At 38.2% G+C, this 18,953-nt stretch overlaps 1 protein-coding gene and 1 long non-coding RNA gene across 5 annotated transcripts in view; both read right to left on the bottom strand.

The window, feature by feature from the left end:
• The window catches only part of LOC309503269, a 30,189-nt gene extending 20,620 nt beyond the window's left edge, over window positions 1–9,569 (bottom strand). Inside the window, exon 1 of the long non-coding RNA XR_014207589.1 lies at window positions 8,321–9,569. This is a non-coding gene — a long non-coding RNA (uncharacterized lncRNA). The remainder of the gene's footprint in view (window positions 1–8,320) is intronic.
• Window positions 9,570–15,917: 6,348 nt separating this feature from the next.
• LOC309500266 (uncharacterized protein) overlaps window positions 15,918–18,953 on the bottom strand; it is a 55,778-nt gene continuing 52,742 nt past the window's right edge. For 3 of the 4 annotated variants that reach the window (XM_082171825.1, XM_082171822.1, XM_082171823.1), the window contains one exon: window positions 15,918–17,533. In XM_082171825.1, coding sequence (XP_082027951.1) covers window positions 16,482–17,533 — 1,052 coding nt within the window. In that variant the 3' untranslated portion in view covers window positions 15,918–16,481. The remainder of the gene's footprint in view (window positions 17,534–18,953) is intronic. The other variant, XM_082171824.1, reaches the window with a different exon arrangement.

Below are 18,953 nucleotides of genomic sequence, written 5' to 3'. Positions count from 1 at the left end.
GGACTAGTTCGCAAAAGTAGGTTTTGGACAAAATCCGACATAGCAGAAAATTTTCCCAGCCTACATCCAAATCGGAGATAGCCATTTTGTCCGCCTTGAGCCAAGGATTCCAACGATATAAGACACTTGATCCTGGGACAAACGGTCTAAGAGTTATGAGCGATTTAGTACTTTTGGTTGCTGTAGCGCCACCTATGGGCCAATTGGGGTCATACTCTGATAGGTTGTCCCCAAATTGAGGCCTACCATCTGGCCAGGTTTCACGTCTCTAGGCCTTACGGTTTGTCCTGCACGATGCGTTTTACGAATCCTTACAATTACAATAGGGTTTCAGCATTTCATGCTTGAACCCCTAATAAGAATGAAGGCTTTTTGCCAGTTATAGCGCCACCTATGGTCCGATCTCCATGAAACTCTGCATGCTTCCTCACCATGTTCTGACACATATGCTCATCAATTTTTGTGAAGTTCTGAGTTTTCATTTGGGATTTATAGGCTTTTTAGTGTATTTTGCCACGCCCCTTTTCTAAATGACCCTGTTACAGCCACCCAAATGCAAAAGTTCAACTTTTTTTCGATAATTATTGATCTAGAGAGTCCAGAGAATTGTCCTAGACTGGTTTGGTTCCGATCGGGCCAAAAACCAGGGACTAGTTCGCAAAAGTAGGTTTTGGACAAAATCCGACATAGCAGAAAATTTTCCCAGCCTACATCCAAATCGGAGATAGCCATTTTGTCCGCCTTGAGCCAAGGATTCCAACGATATAAGACACTTGATCCTGGGACAAACGGTCTAAGAGTTATGAGCGATTTAGTACTTTTGGTTGCTGTAGCGCCACCTATGGGCCAATTGGGGTCATACTCTGATAGGTTGTCCCCAAATTGAGGCCTACCATCTGGCCAGGTTTCACGTCTCTAGGCCTTACGGTTTGTCCTGCACGATGCGTTTTACGAATCCTTACAATTACAATAGGGTTTCAGCATTTCATGCTTGAACCCCTAATAAGAATGAAGGCTTTTTGCCAGTTATAGCGCCACCTATGGTCCGATCTCCATGAAACTCTGCATGCTTCCTCACCATGTTCTGACACATATGCTCATCAATTTTTGTGAAGTTCTGAGTTTTCATTTGGGATTTATAGGCTTTTTAGTGTATTTTGCCACGCCCCTTTTCTAAATGACCCTGTTACAGCCACCCAAATGCAAAAGTTCAACTTTTTTTCGATAATTATTGATCTAGAGAGTCCAGAGAATTGTCCTAGACTGGTTTGGTTCCGATCGGGCCAAAAACCAGGGACTAGTTCGCAAAAGTAGGTTTTGGACAAAATCCGACATAGCAGAAAATTTTCCCAGCCTACATCCAAATCGGAGATAGCCATTTTGTCCGCCTTGAGCCAAGGATTCCAACGATATAAGACACTTGATCCTGGGACAAACGGTCTAAGAGTTATGAGCGATTTAGTACTTTTGGTTGCTGTAGCGCCACCTATGGGCCAATTGGGGTCATACTCTGATAGGTTGTCCCCAAATTGAGGCCTACCATCTGGCCAGGTTTCACGTCTCTAGGCCTTACGGTTTGTCCTGCACGATGCGTTTTACGAATCCTTACAATTACAATAGGGTTTCAGCATTTCATGCTTGAACCCCTAAAAATATTGTTCAGGATGGTAAGTATAGTCTATGTGTCACGAATCCGGTCTGTGGCCTTCTGCCCGATAGCCACCAGAGGTCGTTTCTCCATCATATTGACTCACACAGCACACTGGACTGCATTTCCCATCATTCATTGCATGGATGACACACACAGCTGATTACACTAATCACTCTCCCAGCTGAGAACTATCTCACAATCACTATCACCAATTACACACTCTTTATAAGCCTTGGACTTTCTCTCTGTGATCGCCGAGTATTGTTTAGCGCTTATCCTAGCGATAGCTACTCTACGGAGCTGAGTTGTTTATGGTTTGCCTGTTTTCTTGTGTTTTGACATCTGCCCGTGTTTCCAGGATTAACCCTCTGCCTTGCCCTTTGGACTCTGTTTGCCCCTCGTTTGGATCTTTGCTTGTGTACCTGGATTATCTCTCTGCCTGGTCCTGTTGGATATTGTTCGCTAATCGTAGACCCACGCTTGCCCTAGGATCTCTCTTGTGTATTTCCCTAACTATACCTGCTTGCCGTTGTCTGACCCTGCCTGTTTACTATGTTTATGAATAAAAGCTTGCACATGGATCCGCACGCCTCATGTCTTGTTCGCCCCGTAACACTATGCAAGTACTTAAGCACAGCCAGCTTGAGTGGTGATAATTAAACTGAGTTTAATTAATGGTTTCCGGTTGAAGGCCCATCCACTGTTGAGGAGGTTGAGGAGACTGTGTCAGTCTGTTCAACGAGGTCTGAGGCAGGCACAGATTTGCACAATATATATTTAAAAGCCTACCTGTGAGGTGCTAATAGTGTGTATTTCCCTTATTATTATTATTGGCTGCAGGATGCTGACACCCTTCTAGAGCCCTCTCAGTCCACATGTGACCAAGTGAGTACGCTATTAAGAAATTACAAAAAAGTGCCAAGAGCACTCAAACGAATCACTTATATTTATGTTCCTACAGAACCCAGAGAACATAAAGGGAATCTACAAGGGCTATAGATACTGACATACAATATAAAAAACTCAAGATAAGAAAGATGAAGCTGGAAATCCAACAGCAAGAGAATATCACATGACACATGACCTTTTTGTTTTTTGACAACATTTAATTGTATGTTTTAACCCCCAACTGGCAGCTTCAATCTGAATAATAATAAAAAAAAATCTAATTGTGCCTGGGGAAAGTGAAAACTTAACATGGCTTGGACTGTATTAACCAAAATAATAATTGGCATAACTGTCTCTTATAACCCTGCCTGTTTCATTGTCCTCAACAACGGCCTCGTGTGCCTCAGCCTGGGGCTCCTGATAGGGAGTCAAGAGATAAGGCAGGCATGCATATCCCTCGTCTCCCAGCAAAACTGTGAAATCATCTGAATAGGTTTTTTTTTTTTTTTTTTTTACATTGAAATTGGTGAAGGTATTTTAAAGCTGTAGTTTTTGCCATATGTTAAGTGACTAACATACCTTGTGCCATTCGGTGGGAAAGAGAAGAAGCCCTGAAGATCCTGGAATCATGCACTGAGCCAGGCCATTTTGTCTCTACATTTATAATGATGCAATCTGCATCACAGATCATCTAAATAATTAAAAATGTAGGTCACTACACTGGACTTGCATAGATATAAGATGAAAATTGTTACTGCATTTGTATTGAACAGAGCACTGGTGCCCAGCTTATTGTACAGAACAATCAGTTCTATAGTAGTAGCCGACAATGTCGTCTAAGTGGGACTGTACCTGTAACATGGATTTGCGGAAACGAAAAATATCATAATTATTACCCGAAATGGTAATACTGGCCACCAGCCTTGTCTTGTATTTCAGGGTTCAAACTCACAGTTCCTAACCCTGTCCTTGAGTCTTTTGGCGTGGGTGCAGTGCAGAGCACCGATAACATTTGGGAAAGCTACCAAAGGCTACAAAAGATAACTTATATTGAGAAAATGAACTTGAACTCTTAATACTTAAATAAATTATGTTTGAATGATTCTTTTGTCTTTCAACTGCCATGTCTAACATTAACAGTCAATAAATATTTCCATTTTCTATATAGTTATTATCTGAACTTACCAGCGATTCCATAAAAGCCTGTTTAATGGTATGAATCGCTCTGTGGCCAGGGAAGGTGATGAACACATTGAGTATTTTTTTTAAAGACAGTTACTCAATTCGTACAGAGCGGCAAACTGATGCTTTGCTGATATTAATAATGATTAATAAATGTTCCGCTGGCAAAATAAAATCAAAGTGCAATGCACCTAATCTGCAGGACTGTGAATGCTTTATTTAAAAATCACACCAACTAAACAAATGTAACTTTACTTCTTTACATTTGTTACTATTTTTGTATGTTAGAATTTATTACATTTATTGTTAAAGTGCATTTAATTTCATTTTTGGACTGATAGCGGTTCCATGAAATAAAATGGCAGCATGCTAGAAAGTCAGCTGTAATATCATCACATTCCCAGTCAGTCAGTGTTAACGGTATTCTGGTTAAGCATCAACTCAGACATAGCCGGACAGTTAGCCTGCCTTGGACTAGGTTAGTTTCCCAGCATAAGTTGCCAGAGTAACTGAGTTTGAACTATTTTGAACACATTTAATCACAGGATTTGGTCAAAGAATCATATTTCGGAAACAAATTAGAATAACAATAAATTGTTACTTAATTGAACTAAATTGTTTTCCATGTGACAACTTATATTGAGAAAATGAACTTGAATTCTTAATACTTAAATTATGTTTGAATAATTCGTTCACACTCCAGATCCTAAAACAACAATCTAGGACCATAAATGAAGTGGGCTCCAGTCAGTCAGAGCTAACTAACGAACGAACCCCCTAGCTAAGTATTTTAAGGCCATGCAAGCTTCAAAGAGATGAGCCTAGCTAAAGGAGAAACATTGCCAATATTAGGTAGTTTGGAAAAGACGGATTGGATAAGAGATGGCACAGCTTGAGCCCGACCATGATAACAGCAGAGGTTGTTTGATCCCACCACAGATAAAACAGGCCTCCAGACCCCTCTTACCACATGGTTGAAATCTCTTAAAACCCACTGAGATTCAGACTTTAAGATGTGTGTGACCATCATATGACAGTAAAAGTGCAAACACAATCCTTATTCTAATATGGTATTGGAATGGTTAAACAGTGTTGGTCGTGACAAGAGTGCCTCCACTCAAGGATACAATATGATGAACAAGTCTAAGAATGTTCCACGTATGGTTTAAATACCATCATTGGCCTAGAAAGATAACATTCTGGGAGTCAAGACTATAAAAAAGTAAGGATGCCCTCCCTTCACCGTCACACTCTATAATCACTCTGTGTGACTGTACGACTGCTGGCCTTTTCTTGCAAGAAAGTAAACATCAAAGACTAGTGGAAAATGTGTGCCTCTTATTTAGTAATATCATTTTGTTTGCCACCACACTGCATAATTCTATATCATGTCTACAACCTACAGTATATACAGTATGTGAAGTCAACCAGTTGTTATAACTATTACATGGCATACTGAAAGTGTTTCTTGTTTCCTATCAGTATGATAGTATGCTCATAATTCAGAAGATGGCTCAATTGAAATCTGTGAGAAATGTATCGTATTCTTATAATATGAATCATGTCTAAACTGTTCTCTCTGCTAGAGCTGGAAGGTAAAAGACCACAGATAATGCATGATTAGAAGACGATTTAGACCTGGGGTATCATTTATAAAACTGTGCGTAGGATCCTTACTAAAAGTGATCGTGCGCCCGAAAACCAAAAATGGCGTATGCCAGAAAATATTCAGACTTAAAAAACCTTTTGTACGCCAGAACCTGCACAAGATTCCCTTTATAAATCCCAGTCAGTGGAATAAAGTGCGCACACGCATCTCCTCCCCAAAATAACCATATATGGAGCTTACAACGCCTAGTTTTACTATGCATAACCTCATCTGCACACATTTGCATATGATATGATCATTCATCCACGTGATACCATGTTTAACGGTACAAACTATTAGGAAAATATGAAATATGGATGTGCCGACACATTACATTGATAAAAATCATGTGTTAGCCTCTATCCTCCCCTTGTTTTTGAAAAAAATAAATAAAATATTGTAAAATACATTTCATAGAAGTTTTTCTCAATCTTCTCCACTGGACAAATTGTATTTTTAAAGGGGTGGATGATTATGATTCCACTTTTTTAACTTAAAGGTATAATGGAGGATTTTTTACTTCCGGGTGGATCACCTATACTATTGGTCCTCCTAATTGTCAATCATTCTGGTGAATCAATCAAACTTATTCAAAAAGTGGAGAGGGCGGGTCTTATCTAAAATTCGGAAAGATCCTCCACTATACCTTTAAGTTAGTGTGCAATGTCGCTGTTTGAGCATAAACAACATCAGCAAAGTTCAAAGTAAAGGGAGATATTTGCTTTTACAGAAAGCATTTTTTAAGGACTACAGCAAATGGCTGGTAGGGACTACACAACATTCCTTATGGGTTAGTGACATCACAAACACAAAAATTTACATAAACGCCGCCCCCGGAAACGCGATTTATAGATTATCGTGACAGAATATGCTAATCAATGACTTGAATATAACTACACAAAAGCTACATAAATTCATCAACTAACCATTCAGAAATATCCTGTTGTTTCTACATGTTGACACTTCTTCTTAAGTCTCTATATCTTTGTCTCACATACTGGCGGAAGTGAGAGAATTGAATGCTCATATCTTCTAAATGCAAATTTTATCATTGTTTTGATGCACACTAGCTTATAGACATTAGTAAGGCTAACATATTTACACTAAAGCAGTAAGCCCAGTAAAGTTGTGGTTTACAGTGAATTTATAACAGCTACTAAATCATGGCTTCACGGGGCTTTTTGCGTTTAAAAACGGTTATACCATATACATTGCAAGGTTTCATAAAATAAAACAAAATGTAAACATATTAGTAAAAATATTATACTTCGATCCACCAAACAATGTAGTTCCTCTGTTATAAGATCAGATACAATAAGAACAAAAACAAGAACAATCAAATGGTCAAATAAATTCAATAAATATACAATAAAACAAAAATACAAAAGAAATAGTTTAATTTCAGAAAGGTCTATTAACATTACTGTTCAGGTAATATGGCCAACTGAAGTAAACAAAGTGTAATCCAGGGCTCTCAAGTGTCACGCATTGAGCGTGACAGTCACTCATTTCGGTCTTTTGTCACGCACTCCCGCCACACATTGTATTTCTCACGCAGAAAAACTATTTATAATATATTTAATATGCCGCAGTGGCCAAAATTTCTCTGGCCGCGCCGCTCTCACTAGTATGAAACCAGCAGGAATCAAGCGCGTCTCCCCTGGAATTCTTAGTCGAGCCTGCCACTTGTCAGCCAATCAAAAAAAGAAAGTGGCTACACAATAGCCAATCAGAAAATAGCAGAAAATAACTGTTTTAATGTTACAACAAATTCACAACTGGTTTGACACAAACAGTGACAACTTGACCGCTGTTAGAGAATGTTTCCCCAGATAATTAGCATCAGCTTTTCATGAGTGTCTGTAACTCAGCCAACAGTTTTACAGCCTGTTCACTGACAACACTTGCTCAGAAGTAGTCTAGGCCTAGTCATATTTTCGTTATCACACGATGATTGACATATTGTCACATTATAAACATCTCTCTCTCCAAATAGGCTTAATCATTTTATTAGCACTAAATAAATGAAAGTGTATTGCATAGTCAATGTTTTAGGTCACTTTTAAAATCATGTCATATTTCATAATTATATCCTGGCCATGGATGCATGAATCATTGCATCTGTCTTTCAAAGATGTCAGGTAAAAAGCAATTAAGCATCTTCTCATTTGCCCTGAGAGGAAAGTCCCCTAAAAAGGCCAGGTTAGAGGATGCTGGCCCAGAGAAGGTGGCGAAAGTGTAGGCCCATTAGAGGAGGAGACAGAGGAAGAGACAGTGCAGGTGGAAGGCAACAAGTCCAAAAAGGCAACAAACACTTACAATAAACAACACCAGTCATAATCTTTCTCTCTCTCTCTCTCTCTCTCTCTCTCTCTCTCTCTCTCTCTCTCTCTCTCTCTCTCTCTCTCTCTCTCACACACACACACACACACACACACACAAACAAACACAAACACACGCGGAAATTGAATAAATGCTTTGTATTTGAGCAATTATTAATAACAAAAACACTAATAATAATATTATTAATGAAACACCCCCACTCCCGCGACCTGTCCAAAAAATTTACTCTGAGTGGCTTTATACATTCGGCCCAAGGTTTTATTTAAGTTATCCTTACATCCCTGTCGGACATTTTGAAAAGTTCATTTACTTGTTCATGATACAGCTTGGTGTTTTCGAGTTTATTGTTAAAAAAATAACTAATTACATTGTTGTAAACTATTTTGAGAAATGTCCAAAATGTTGGTAACAGTTGCAAAAAATTTGAGAAGCAGATATAAAATAAATGTAAAATGAAAAAGCTCAAATAATTAGTTTCAACTGATGTTGACAACCAAGATGAAAGTTTCTCAAATCTCCCTTTACTGATCATTTGTTGAAAACAGACAAACACGTTTCTAACATGAATGTTCTTCAGCATCATGAATGAATGAAGAATAAACACCAACCTCTTTGTTCTTCAGGATCTTCAGTGTGTTTCATTCTGCAGGGTTCTGGATCACTCATGTTCTCACTCTCCTCTTTAATAAACTCAGTCTTTACAGATTTCAGCTCTTCCTGATGCTCTGATGCTCGTCTTCACTTGTAGCCGATGGGAATATTCCAGCATTCCACACTGATGATAAAATGCAGTGAGAGGAGCTGATCGGACAAAATCAAAAATATAAGTTTGCTTTTATATTTCTGGAGAACAATATAAATAATGTAATCTCAATTCGTCCAAAAAAAAAAAAATCTCAGAGTCGAAGTTCCAGGTCTCAGAAGAATTTCATCTGACTTGCAGTGGTCAGTCTTCAGCCGCCTTTTTCTTATCGCTAGATACCCAATGAGCATCTGTACATTTATCTTTTCCTTCTTGCTCCTCCTCGGGATGCCGCCATCATTAAAACATTCTCCCCGAGGCCTTCTTTCTATTGGTGGAGAATCTCTGACCATACCATTTTTTTAAAAAACATATTGTAACATGTTTTTCAGTACCGTTACTGCTGTTCACCATACACATTTTCCCATAAGATAAATGTACAGATTTCTCAGGGTACTTTCCATTCTCACAAACCCTGTGACCTAGTTTCTGCTTGGCATTATAGTATACAGACTTTAGCATGAGACAAAAGAAATTCCCCAACAAATACCTCAGTGTGTTGACAACAATGAAATGAGCTTTACGTGGAAATGTACCGGGGATCAGAAGACATCAGCATAATAAATTGGGTAAAAACTGAAACTTCTGACAAAATATACAGCACAGGACTTCAGACTAACATTTAAGTATAAATAAAATGGCAACAGCAACACTTGAGATCGATTCCCATCAATTCTCCTCACAGATCTCAAACTTTAACTTTTGACTTGACATTCAGTAACAGTTCTCACACAAACATCGAGACAATCACACAAACGAACACAAAATCGCTCAAGTCTGAATGAACTCAACATATTCTCCTCATGCTCGCTGCTGCTGCACTAAATGTTTATTTCAGTGGGAAGACGCCAGAACAGTGTGCGATGATGGTTGTGTAAATATGAGAAATACTGTGAACTGCTCTTCTCAGAAGACTCCTCTTCTTCTTCTTCTTCTTTTATTGGCAACCGCTCTAAACAGTGCATTACTGCCATCATCAGGTAGCTTGGCTCAGAAACATTTTACTATTCATCTGAACACTTTCTAACCATCCCCACTACAAATAATAATAATAAAAAAATACTGGCGCTGTGTGTTCAGCTCCTCCAGTTTCCACCCTTTTAACTCCCAATAATTCACTATATCCTTGTTTTCCTTCAGATATTCTTTCCTTTACCTGTACATCATCATCTTATCCGCACCCTCTACCTCTCTTATATATACACTTCTCCTACATTCTCTTAATTAATCCTGTGTTATTCAGAAAATGAAACAACACCTTTACCGTACCATTTCCTATATCTGAGTATATTCTTTAATGTTAACTCTTTTCCTTCATTCTTCCATATTTCTTCTCTTAGCACTTCTATTTATTCATAATCCTTACAATTTATGATCACATGTTCTACAGTTTCACTCTGTCCACATTTCTCACACATTCCCGTTGGATGTTTAGATATTAGATGTAATGTTTTATTAAAACCTGTATGTGCCTTAATCTTGTAATTATATGTTCGTCCCCCCATTTCCCCCACTCTTACTACCTTTTCCCACTTTCTTTTGTATTGCATATAAATGTCTAATTTAGTCTCATTATCCCAAACTGTTGCCACTTTTTAATCACTTTCTCTTTTATCACTGATTGTATTTCTCTTAAACTATGTGGTAGTTCAATTTCTACCATTTCGTCATCTACTTGCTTGGCTAATTTATCTGCTTCTTCATTTCCTTTAATATCCACTTGGGCTGGAATCCACATAAACTGTAGGCCTACTTCTATCCTACCTTGGTTTAACTCAAAGAGCTTTTGACATATTTCCATTACTATGTCTGGCCTTGATTCTGCCTTTTGGTTATCAATACTGACTATTGCTGAATATGAATCTGGACATATGATCGCATTTTGTTTTTCTATTTCCCTGATTATTTGTATTGCTAGCAGAATAGCCATCAGTTCACCTGTATATGCTGACAGTTGATCACTTATTCTAGCTTTTTTCTTTATAATTTAGACTCATTTATTTTTCAATTGCAAATGAAGGTTACAGACATTAACAGTGAGATAAACAAGAAAAAAAAAAGAAAAAAACAAGGGGGATGTATTCGGACATCATAAGAGACTGAATTAGGCAACACAACACAAATCAATACAATATTTACATTTGTTAGACGCTTTTATCCAAAGCGACTTACATTGCATTTCAAAGTACACATTTACATTCATATCAGTTCTAACTTTCTCTGGGAATCAAACCCATTACTTGGCGTTGCAAGCGCCAACACTCTCCTGTTTGAGCTACAGGAAGGCTTATATTACATTTCCTCAATATGAAAAATGAAAGGTTCCTTATAGACTCAAGGATATTATGGCCGTTTCTCAATACCAAGTACGCAAACTTCGGACTTGCGTCCTTGGTAGTTCGGACTTGCCAAGTTCGATTCAGGAGAACGAACTCCCGAGGACGGGAGGACGCAAGTCCGGTTATTCTGCAAATGGAACAGCAGCGTACTTGATAGCGTCACTCAACTCGCTCTGGCTACTCCGGTTAGGCCTATATCTCTTTATATATATTTAGGCTACAATAAAACAAAATATGTTTTAAACCACCACTCTGCCTCTTTTCATTTTCATTTAAAAAAATATATTAATGGCCACACAAATGTGGTTCAGGCAACGCAATTGATTATCTTCACTGCATAACAACACGAAATATAAGACACAAACCTGACTCTTTTTGTTTTCATTTTAAAAATATGATGCATAAAAAACATAATATTGATCATTAAAACTGACATTTAGCAAAAAGAGACAGGGTTGTCATTTTATTTGATTATATATACAGTGAAGAGAATGTAGGCAACATGTATAACAAAATATTGTGTGTAGGCCTATATATATATATGAAGAGTTCAGATGCAAAAGCCTCTAAATGCCATCTGAAATTTTCTTCTAAAATGATCATTTTTATCAAGCTTGTATATTTAAGATCAGTAATTTCACTTAAATGGCAATGAAAATTACCTATTAATTGTTATTTAAGTGAAATTACTGAACTTAAATATACAAGCTTGATAAAAATGATAATTTTAGAAGAAAATTTCAGATGGCACTTAGAGGCTTTTGCATCTGAACTCTTCATATATATATATATATATATATATATATATATATAAATAATACCATGACATAACCTTTTTTGTTAAATTACAGTTTTAATGATCAATAATAGCCATTATAAAAGTATAAGTAGCCTAAAAGAAGCTAGCAAACGATTCAGTCAAACATAAGTCAGCTCTCTAGGCTACAACGTTAAAGTTAAATAGACTAAATATATAAAAGCTATGAAACTTCACTTTGACCTCAACCAAAACGTTTTGCCAGGGAACAGATTATAGATTAATGAGACAAATAAAATAAATACATAAATAAATCACCCGTTAGATATACACAAGACGATTTATATATCATGTTAAACCACTAGACTAGAGACATCTGAGCCAGCGGCAAAACGTCAGCAGCACTAGCCGAGGAAAGGCTGTTCTCGGCGGGGTACATGAGCGCCGAGCGTCCGATTGCCTGGATCTCACAACTCCGAAAACGTCAGATCAAATTTTCAAATAGGCGCTATCTTTATAAATAAACCAAAGATTTGAGCTTTAAACAACTACATTCTCGCCTACATACTCTTAAAACTACATTTTGTGACACAATAACAGCAGTATTTTTAAATTACGCGGGGTTTCTCTTCTGTTATTGACGCTTGCTGGTTGGTGTGAGATGCATTCTGGGATACCTGGCTGTCTCAAGTCCGCACAAGTCACCTCTCGATGCATCCTCGGTAAAAGGGGCGGATCAAGAACACATCCGGGGATTTGAACTGGACTTGGCTAGATGTGAACAGCGACTGATGACGTTTGACAAGTCCACAAGAACACAAGTACAGACAAGAACGCATATTGAGAAACGGCCTATATGTTTTTGAAAACTTTGAGTTTAAAGGTTTGGACATTTTCTTAGAGGGGTGGTATAATGCACAAGATGTAAAATAAATCTCTGATGTCCCCAGAGAGTGTGTGTGTGTGCGTGTGTGTGTGTGTGTGTGTGTGTGTGTGTGTGTGTGTGTGTGTGAAGTTTTAGCTCAAAATACCCCACAGATAGTTTTATAGCATATTAAAGTTGTCATTTTTTGAGAGTTAGCAAAAACCCACTGTTTTGTGGAAAGCAAAAAGGGAATTTATGTCAGATTAGAATATTCTAAAATCAGGATTACATTGAATGGTTTTGGCATTGTAAAGATGAAACAAAAAAATAAAAATAAAAATAGATTCTGACATTTTACCAATTTGTTACAACAGCAGAAAACTAATAAGAAAACGTTTGACCAAAAGGATTTAGAGAACGGGCACCGATAGAATTGATTATTCTTCAATATTGCAAAAGGATCATAAATATGATACAATCTCAGAACAACCACAGAAAAATACATTTCAAGGGTAATATCATGATATGATATGATATTCAATATGAACAATTTTGAAATTTACACAGAAAGGAACACAAAATAAAAGCAAGCAAAATGAAAACAGTTATAAAAGGAATTAAACAATATATATGATACAGTTATAAAAGGAATTAAAAGAGTAAACCGATGATACATCTGGCAAAACACTGGAGTATCACGACGGTGTTTCACAACTCACAGTACATTGTACGAAAACATAAAAGATCACAATCTCGATGATTCAACTGAAAAGTAGTTCGTCTTCAAGATCACAATATAAAATTGTCAGAACGCCCACCCCTACAATCTGTCCTGTCACTCATCATGGCTGTTAGGAAACTAATTGGTTTCTCCACTGTGTTAGGGGTTAACAGTTTAGGACCCAAGGACCTGGGGCCTCATTTATAAAACTTTGCGTAGGATTTGCGTCAGAAGTGACGTACGGATGAAACATAGGACGTGCGTACGCACAGAAATATTCGGATTTATAAAACTGTGCGCACGCACATCCTACGCAGTTTTCCCTTAATAAATCACAATCAGTTCTAAATGTAGCGCAGCTTTTACGGCTTCATGTCACGCCCATAGTTGCTTATAAATAGTTTGTGAAACGCCCACAAGTTCATATTCATCGATTGTGAAATCATGGCAAACACCAAGAAACCAAAGAGAGAAAACCCAAGAAACGTAACGTAACTTCACTCAATGTGAAGTAGAAATTATCGTTGGCGAGGTGGAAAAGAGGAGTAAAATGTTGTTTGGAGGGCACAGTGTGGGCATTACTAATGCCAAAAAGGCACTTGAGTGGCAAAAGGTTGCAGATTACACGGCGCGTTAATGCTGCAGCCTCACAACCTCGGACCGTGGCCGAAATAAAAAAGAAATGGTCGGACATCAAAGTCGATGCGAAAAAGCGTCTAGCGCATTGTGGCATTTTATTACCATCCATTTGATTGCATCTGACAAGCTACAGATGTGTTATGAGGAGGAATTGCATAACATGCCAATATTATTGCAGAACATATTTTGTTGTAATCTTTGTTTGATTTTGTTTGTTTTACACTGCAGATCGATCAAAGGGTGTTCGTGTAGGCTGTTAATTGTAAGACTTGCTTTGTGAAGTCTTCATGTTATTTATGAGAGGCAATATTGCCATTTCTTTTACACAACAGTCTACAGTTTCACACACTTTCACGTGTTTCTTCCATCTGCCGACAGTGTCGCCATTTCTCATTTCATCCATTTTTGTGCGTACGCCTGGGTCAGAGTTTGCGTGAAGGACCGCAGATTTTCCCGTCAAGTTTGCTTTTTATAAATACCAATTATTGCGTAGAGAGCGGCGTACTCCTTTTGTGCGTACGCAACGTTTATAAATGAGGCCCCAGATGTTTGAAAGAAGACCCGGAGTCAGAATTATAAAAAAATTGAAGAAAAGTTTTACTGAAGATAGTTTGCAGTTTCATCAGCAGAAGTCAGCTTCAAGACTCACACAGGAGTTCGTAGGCCGCCCCGCTTACAGTTACAAAGATCACAGCAGTTTATACCATTTCCAAGGTCTAAGCTACGTCATTGCTTACAGGTTGAATGATTCTCATTGGCCAAGAAATTGATAAACATAGTAATTTTCCACACATATACATATAGACTGAAGTATATCTCCATAGATTATGCAGCTGACACTCAGACCCTGAAGTTAGGCACGTCGTGATCTTCCAAGTCACAGATTTGGGTTGCTGGGCGCCAGCATGTCTCGAACAACAACTCACACACTGACACACATCTTTTCCAAGGTTGGATTTGGCCAGGCTCTAACTATAAACAGGAGTCTCTTCTCAAAACATCAAGATAACAAATTCTTTCTCTCAGGATAGGACACTTTAGTCTAAATGGAAAATATAGGCTTTAACTGACAAATGGTCCCTTAAACTATTCATACTTTGCAGTCACGTGACTACCATGGATATCTGGCGGGTAACAAATGGGTATTTTCAAGGTAGAGTCCTGTAGTTCCAGGTCTTTCTAGTAGCTATCAAGTCTGTTACCGAGCTAGCTGCATAACTATGGACTAGGGTTAACTCCAAGGTAGCTAAATTGTGTAAAGCAGACAAGGTTTTTTTATGATAATAGAGCAGTAATAATTCCTCCGTAAATAATCTAGCTCTACTGTTGGGTCATCTCTGGTTTTCATTGAAAACCATAGATATCACAAACCTTAAAACAACACTTTTGTTGTTGTTAGCAAAAGACGTCAACTGTTACTGTGCGTTCACACCGCCACCGGCGAGAGCGTCAAAGTACCCGGAAGTCATTCATTTTCAATGAATTTTGCCGCTCTCGCTGGTGGTGGTGTGAACGTAGTTAGCTTATGGCGCTTTTCCACTACACAGTACCAGCTCGCCTCGGCTCGGCTCGGCTCGACTCGACTCGGCTCTGTTTGGTTTTCCACTGTGTAAAAGTTGTACCTGTACCTGCTTCCAGGTACTTTTTTTCGTACCACCTCCGGCGCGGTTCTGAGCGAGCTGAGGCGATACTAAAATGTGACGTGAAACACAGCAGACTGCTGATTGGTCAGAGAGAATCGTCACTATTCACTGCGTCATCATTGCACGCGCCAGACGGAGTATCCTGAATAAAAAACAGCAAAAACATCCAAAAACAGCATACACTCGATTTCCTCCATTGTCCTGTGTGTGTGGGTAGCGGGTGTGTCTTGCGCGTCTCGCGTAAAAGATTAAGTCACGGCAGTTTCCTGCGGCGTCGCTATGACGACCAGGTACTATTGTGGAGGTACTATCTGCAATGGAAAACGGAGCGAAAAGCGAGCCGAGCCGAGCCGAGTCGAGTCGAGTCGAGTCGAGTCGAGTTGAGCTGGTACTGGTAATGGAAAAGCGCCATTAGTTACACAAACAGCTGACTCGCCGAACCAGCTGGTGGGGTTGATTGACGAAACTACAGGGTAACTTAAAGACACAATTACATGATCAATCATACACCCATTGTATTCAAACAAATGTTGAAATTACCTTTGATGGAGTGATGGAATGATCACTGCACAGACGTGTATACTGTGAAGGTTGTTTATCTCATCTGCGGTTAGTGCATCCAATCGCACAACAACAACGTCCTGGCAAAATCCTTGATTAGTTTACTGGGTTTTGTTGCTGGAGAATGACGTTCTTGCCCGCCAGACAGTACTTGTGACGCCACGTGCAAAGTATGAATAGACTTCAATGACCCCTATATGTTTTAACATGTTGAAGACCTTTCTAAAACACAAAACATGTCCACATTTCATTTCTAGAAGCCGGGATAAATAAGCAAGCTGCATCCAGATATCAAATACTGAAATTAAAGAATACACGAAAAGAATATTTCAGTAATCACACGGGTAACTTCTATAACAAAATAAAATCTTCAGAGAAGTTATTCAACCCATGTGATATTTAGAAGGAAAATATTGATTAATACCTTGATTATAATCACTCATTACATTGAAGCAGCAGTGGATTCCAATCCACTCCCTTCAACTGCATGGATCTTCTTGTGTCGTTTCAGGTGACTTTTAATGGAGAAACTCTTTCCACACTGATCACACGTGTACGGCTTCTCGCTTCTGTGGATCCTCTCATGGGCTTTCAGATGTTCTGATCGACTGCATCTCTTGTCACAGTGTGAACACTTGTAAGGTTTTTCTCCAGTGTGGATCCTCTCATGTCTTTTCAGATTTGATGACGTATTGAATCTCTTGTCACAGTGTGAACACTTGTAAGGTTTTTCTCCAGTGTGAATTCTCTCGTGTTGTTCTAAACTTTTTGATGTAGTAAAAGTCTTCTCACACTCAAAGCACACGTACTCTCTCACATCAGTGTGAATTTTCTGATGTGCATGTAAACTTTGCAGCTGTGAAAAACTCTTTCCACACACAGAACATGAATGCGGCTTCTCCTTGGTATGAACTGTCAGGTGTTCCTTTAGGTTTGATGACCTAAGAAATGTTTTTCCACACTGATCACATGTGAACGGCTTCTTTCCTGTGTAGATCCTCATGTGACTCTTAAGGTGTGATGAATTCGTGAATCTCTTCTCACATTTATCGCATGCATATGGCTTCTCTCCAGTGTGGATCATCATGTGACTCTTAAGGTGTGATGAATTCGTGAAACTCTTCCCACATTGAGCGCATGCGTACGGCTTCTCTCCAGTGTGGATCCTCATGTGAACCGTAAGGTGTATTTTTTGTGTGAAACTCTTTCCACACTGATCACATGAGAACGGCTTCTCTCCGGTGTGAACTCGCATGTGAGCATCAAGATGATTGGATGTGAAACACTTTCCACACTGAGTGCAGGTTGTAGATTTCTTGCCTCTTCTTTTCTTTAAAAATGTCTTTTTAGTCTTTGAGCGACTCAAAGGTTTTTCTCCAGGTTTGACATGATGTTCCTCCTTCACTTCACTCTCCTCCTTCACTTCACTCAGTTCTTCACTCTCCTCCTTCACTTCACTCAGTTCTTTACTCTCCTCCTTCACTTCCATCAGGTCTGAAATGAAAGAGAAAAAAAAGATTAATTTCATTTTCAGTACATCAACATAATTCAAATAGAGAAATATGAAGTGACAGGACAAAAGTGAACTCTGATGTAATAGACAAGTGCTATAAAATACTACAATCCTTTTGATCAAATAAGTATCTTTGCATGAATGAGGTACATTGATCTTGATTTGGGATTTAACAACTAATCAACTAAACTTTATTTTTCTTGCAGAATTAACATTAATGCTTGTGAAAACTAAATGTCTCCAACACAGGACAAAGTATGTCTGAATCATGTATTTATTTCTTATTTAATTAAATACTACTTTTTTCACTTTAAGACCGGGGTAAAGCAAGGAAAACTACAATTTACCTCAACATGGCGACATAATGAACAACACTTGTCTCATTTGTGACATGCAAGATTTATTGTATTAAAATTTAAATGAAAAAGAAAAGGCATGAGAGTCGGCTGTTTTTGTCCATTTTAAAGTTTTAATTTAAAATGTTTGCGATTTAGCCTAATATAAGGCCTACATGGTTAAATATTTGACCACTTGCTTAAGCAACTTAATACAAGTAGAAGTTATGCATTGAATAATAGGCTGACGCTGTTTCCTTAATCACTCTTTGGGGTCAAAATGACCCCAATGGACTTTTCCTTCATTTTTTAAAAATGTTACCTTCATCTCAGGGGCATGAAACTCTGTGACTTTTCCTAAATAATCTATCTAAACATGCACAAAAAAACTGGGCTTGATTTGGTTGTTCTAAAGGTGTGTAATTTGTTTTTTACCTTTTAAGGTCTTTGGGGTCAAAATGACCCCACATTGAAAATGAATGGGAAAATGAAAAAAATGACTTTTTTTTTATTTTGTTTGTCAAAAAAATAACAGTAAATCCATTATAAATCTGAAAAATTCTACAAATAAACCAAGGTCTGGTCCTAGAGCATAAATAAAAAGTAGAACGAACTTTCTATCTCATACACACACATACACACACACACACACACACACACACACACACAAACACACAGATGTATGTGACTGCAACAGAGAGCATTTTCACAGAAATTGGCAATTAAAATAAACAAAACTGGCATAAATCTAAAAAAAATTACATTTAAATGAAGGTCTGGTCCTAGAGCATAAACCCAAAGTGGAACGAACTTTCTATCTCATACACACACACAAACACACACATGTATGTCACTGGAACAGAGAGCATTTTTATAGAAATTGGCAAATAAAATCAACTAAACTGGCATAAATCTGAAAAATGTCACATATGCAACATGGAGCTTGTTCCCACACACAGACACACACACACACACACACACACACACACACACACACACACACACACACACACACACACACACACACACACACACACACACACACACACACACACACACACACACA

Source organism: Leuciscus leuciscus (assembly GCF_965113295.1).
Source record: "Leuciscus leuciscus genome assembly, chromosome: 1".
NCBI classification, from domain to species: domain Eukaryota; kingdom Metazoa; phylum Chordata; class Actinopteri; order Cypriniformes; family Leuciscidae; genus Leuciscus; species Leuciscus leuciscus.
Note: the sequence above shows the minus strand (reverse complement) of the source record. Positions and strands in the feature narration are given on the sequence as shown.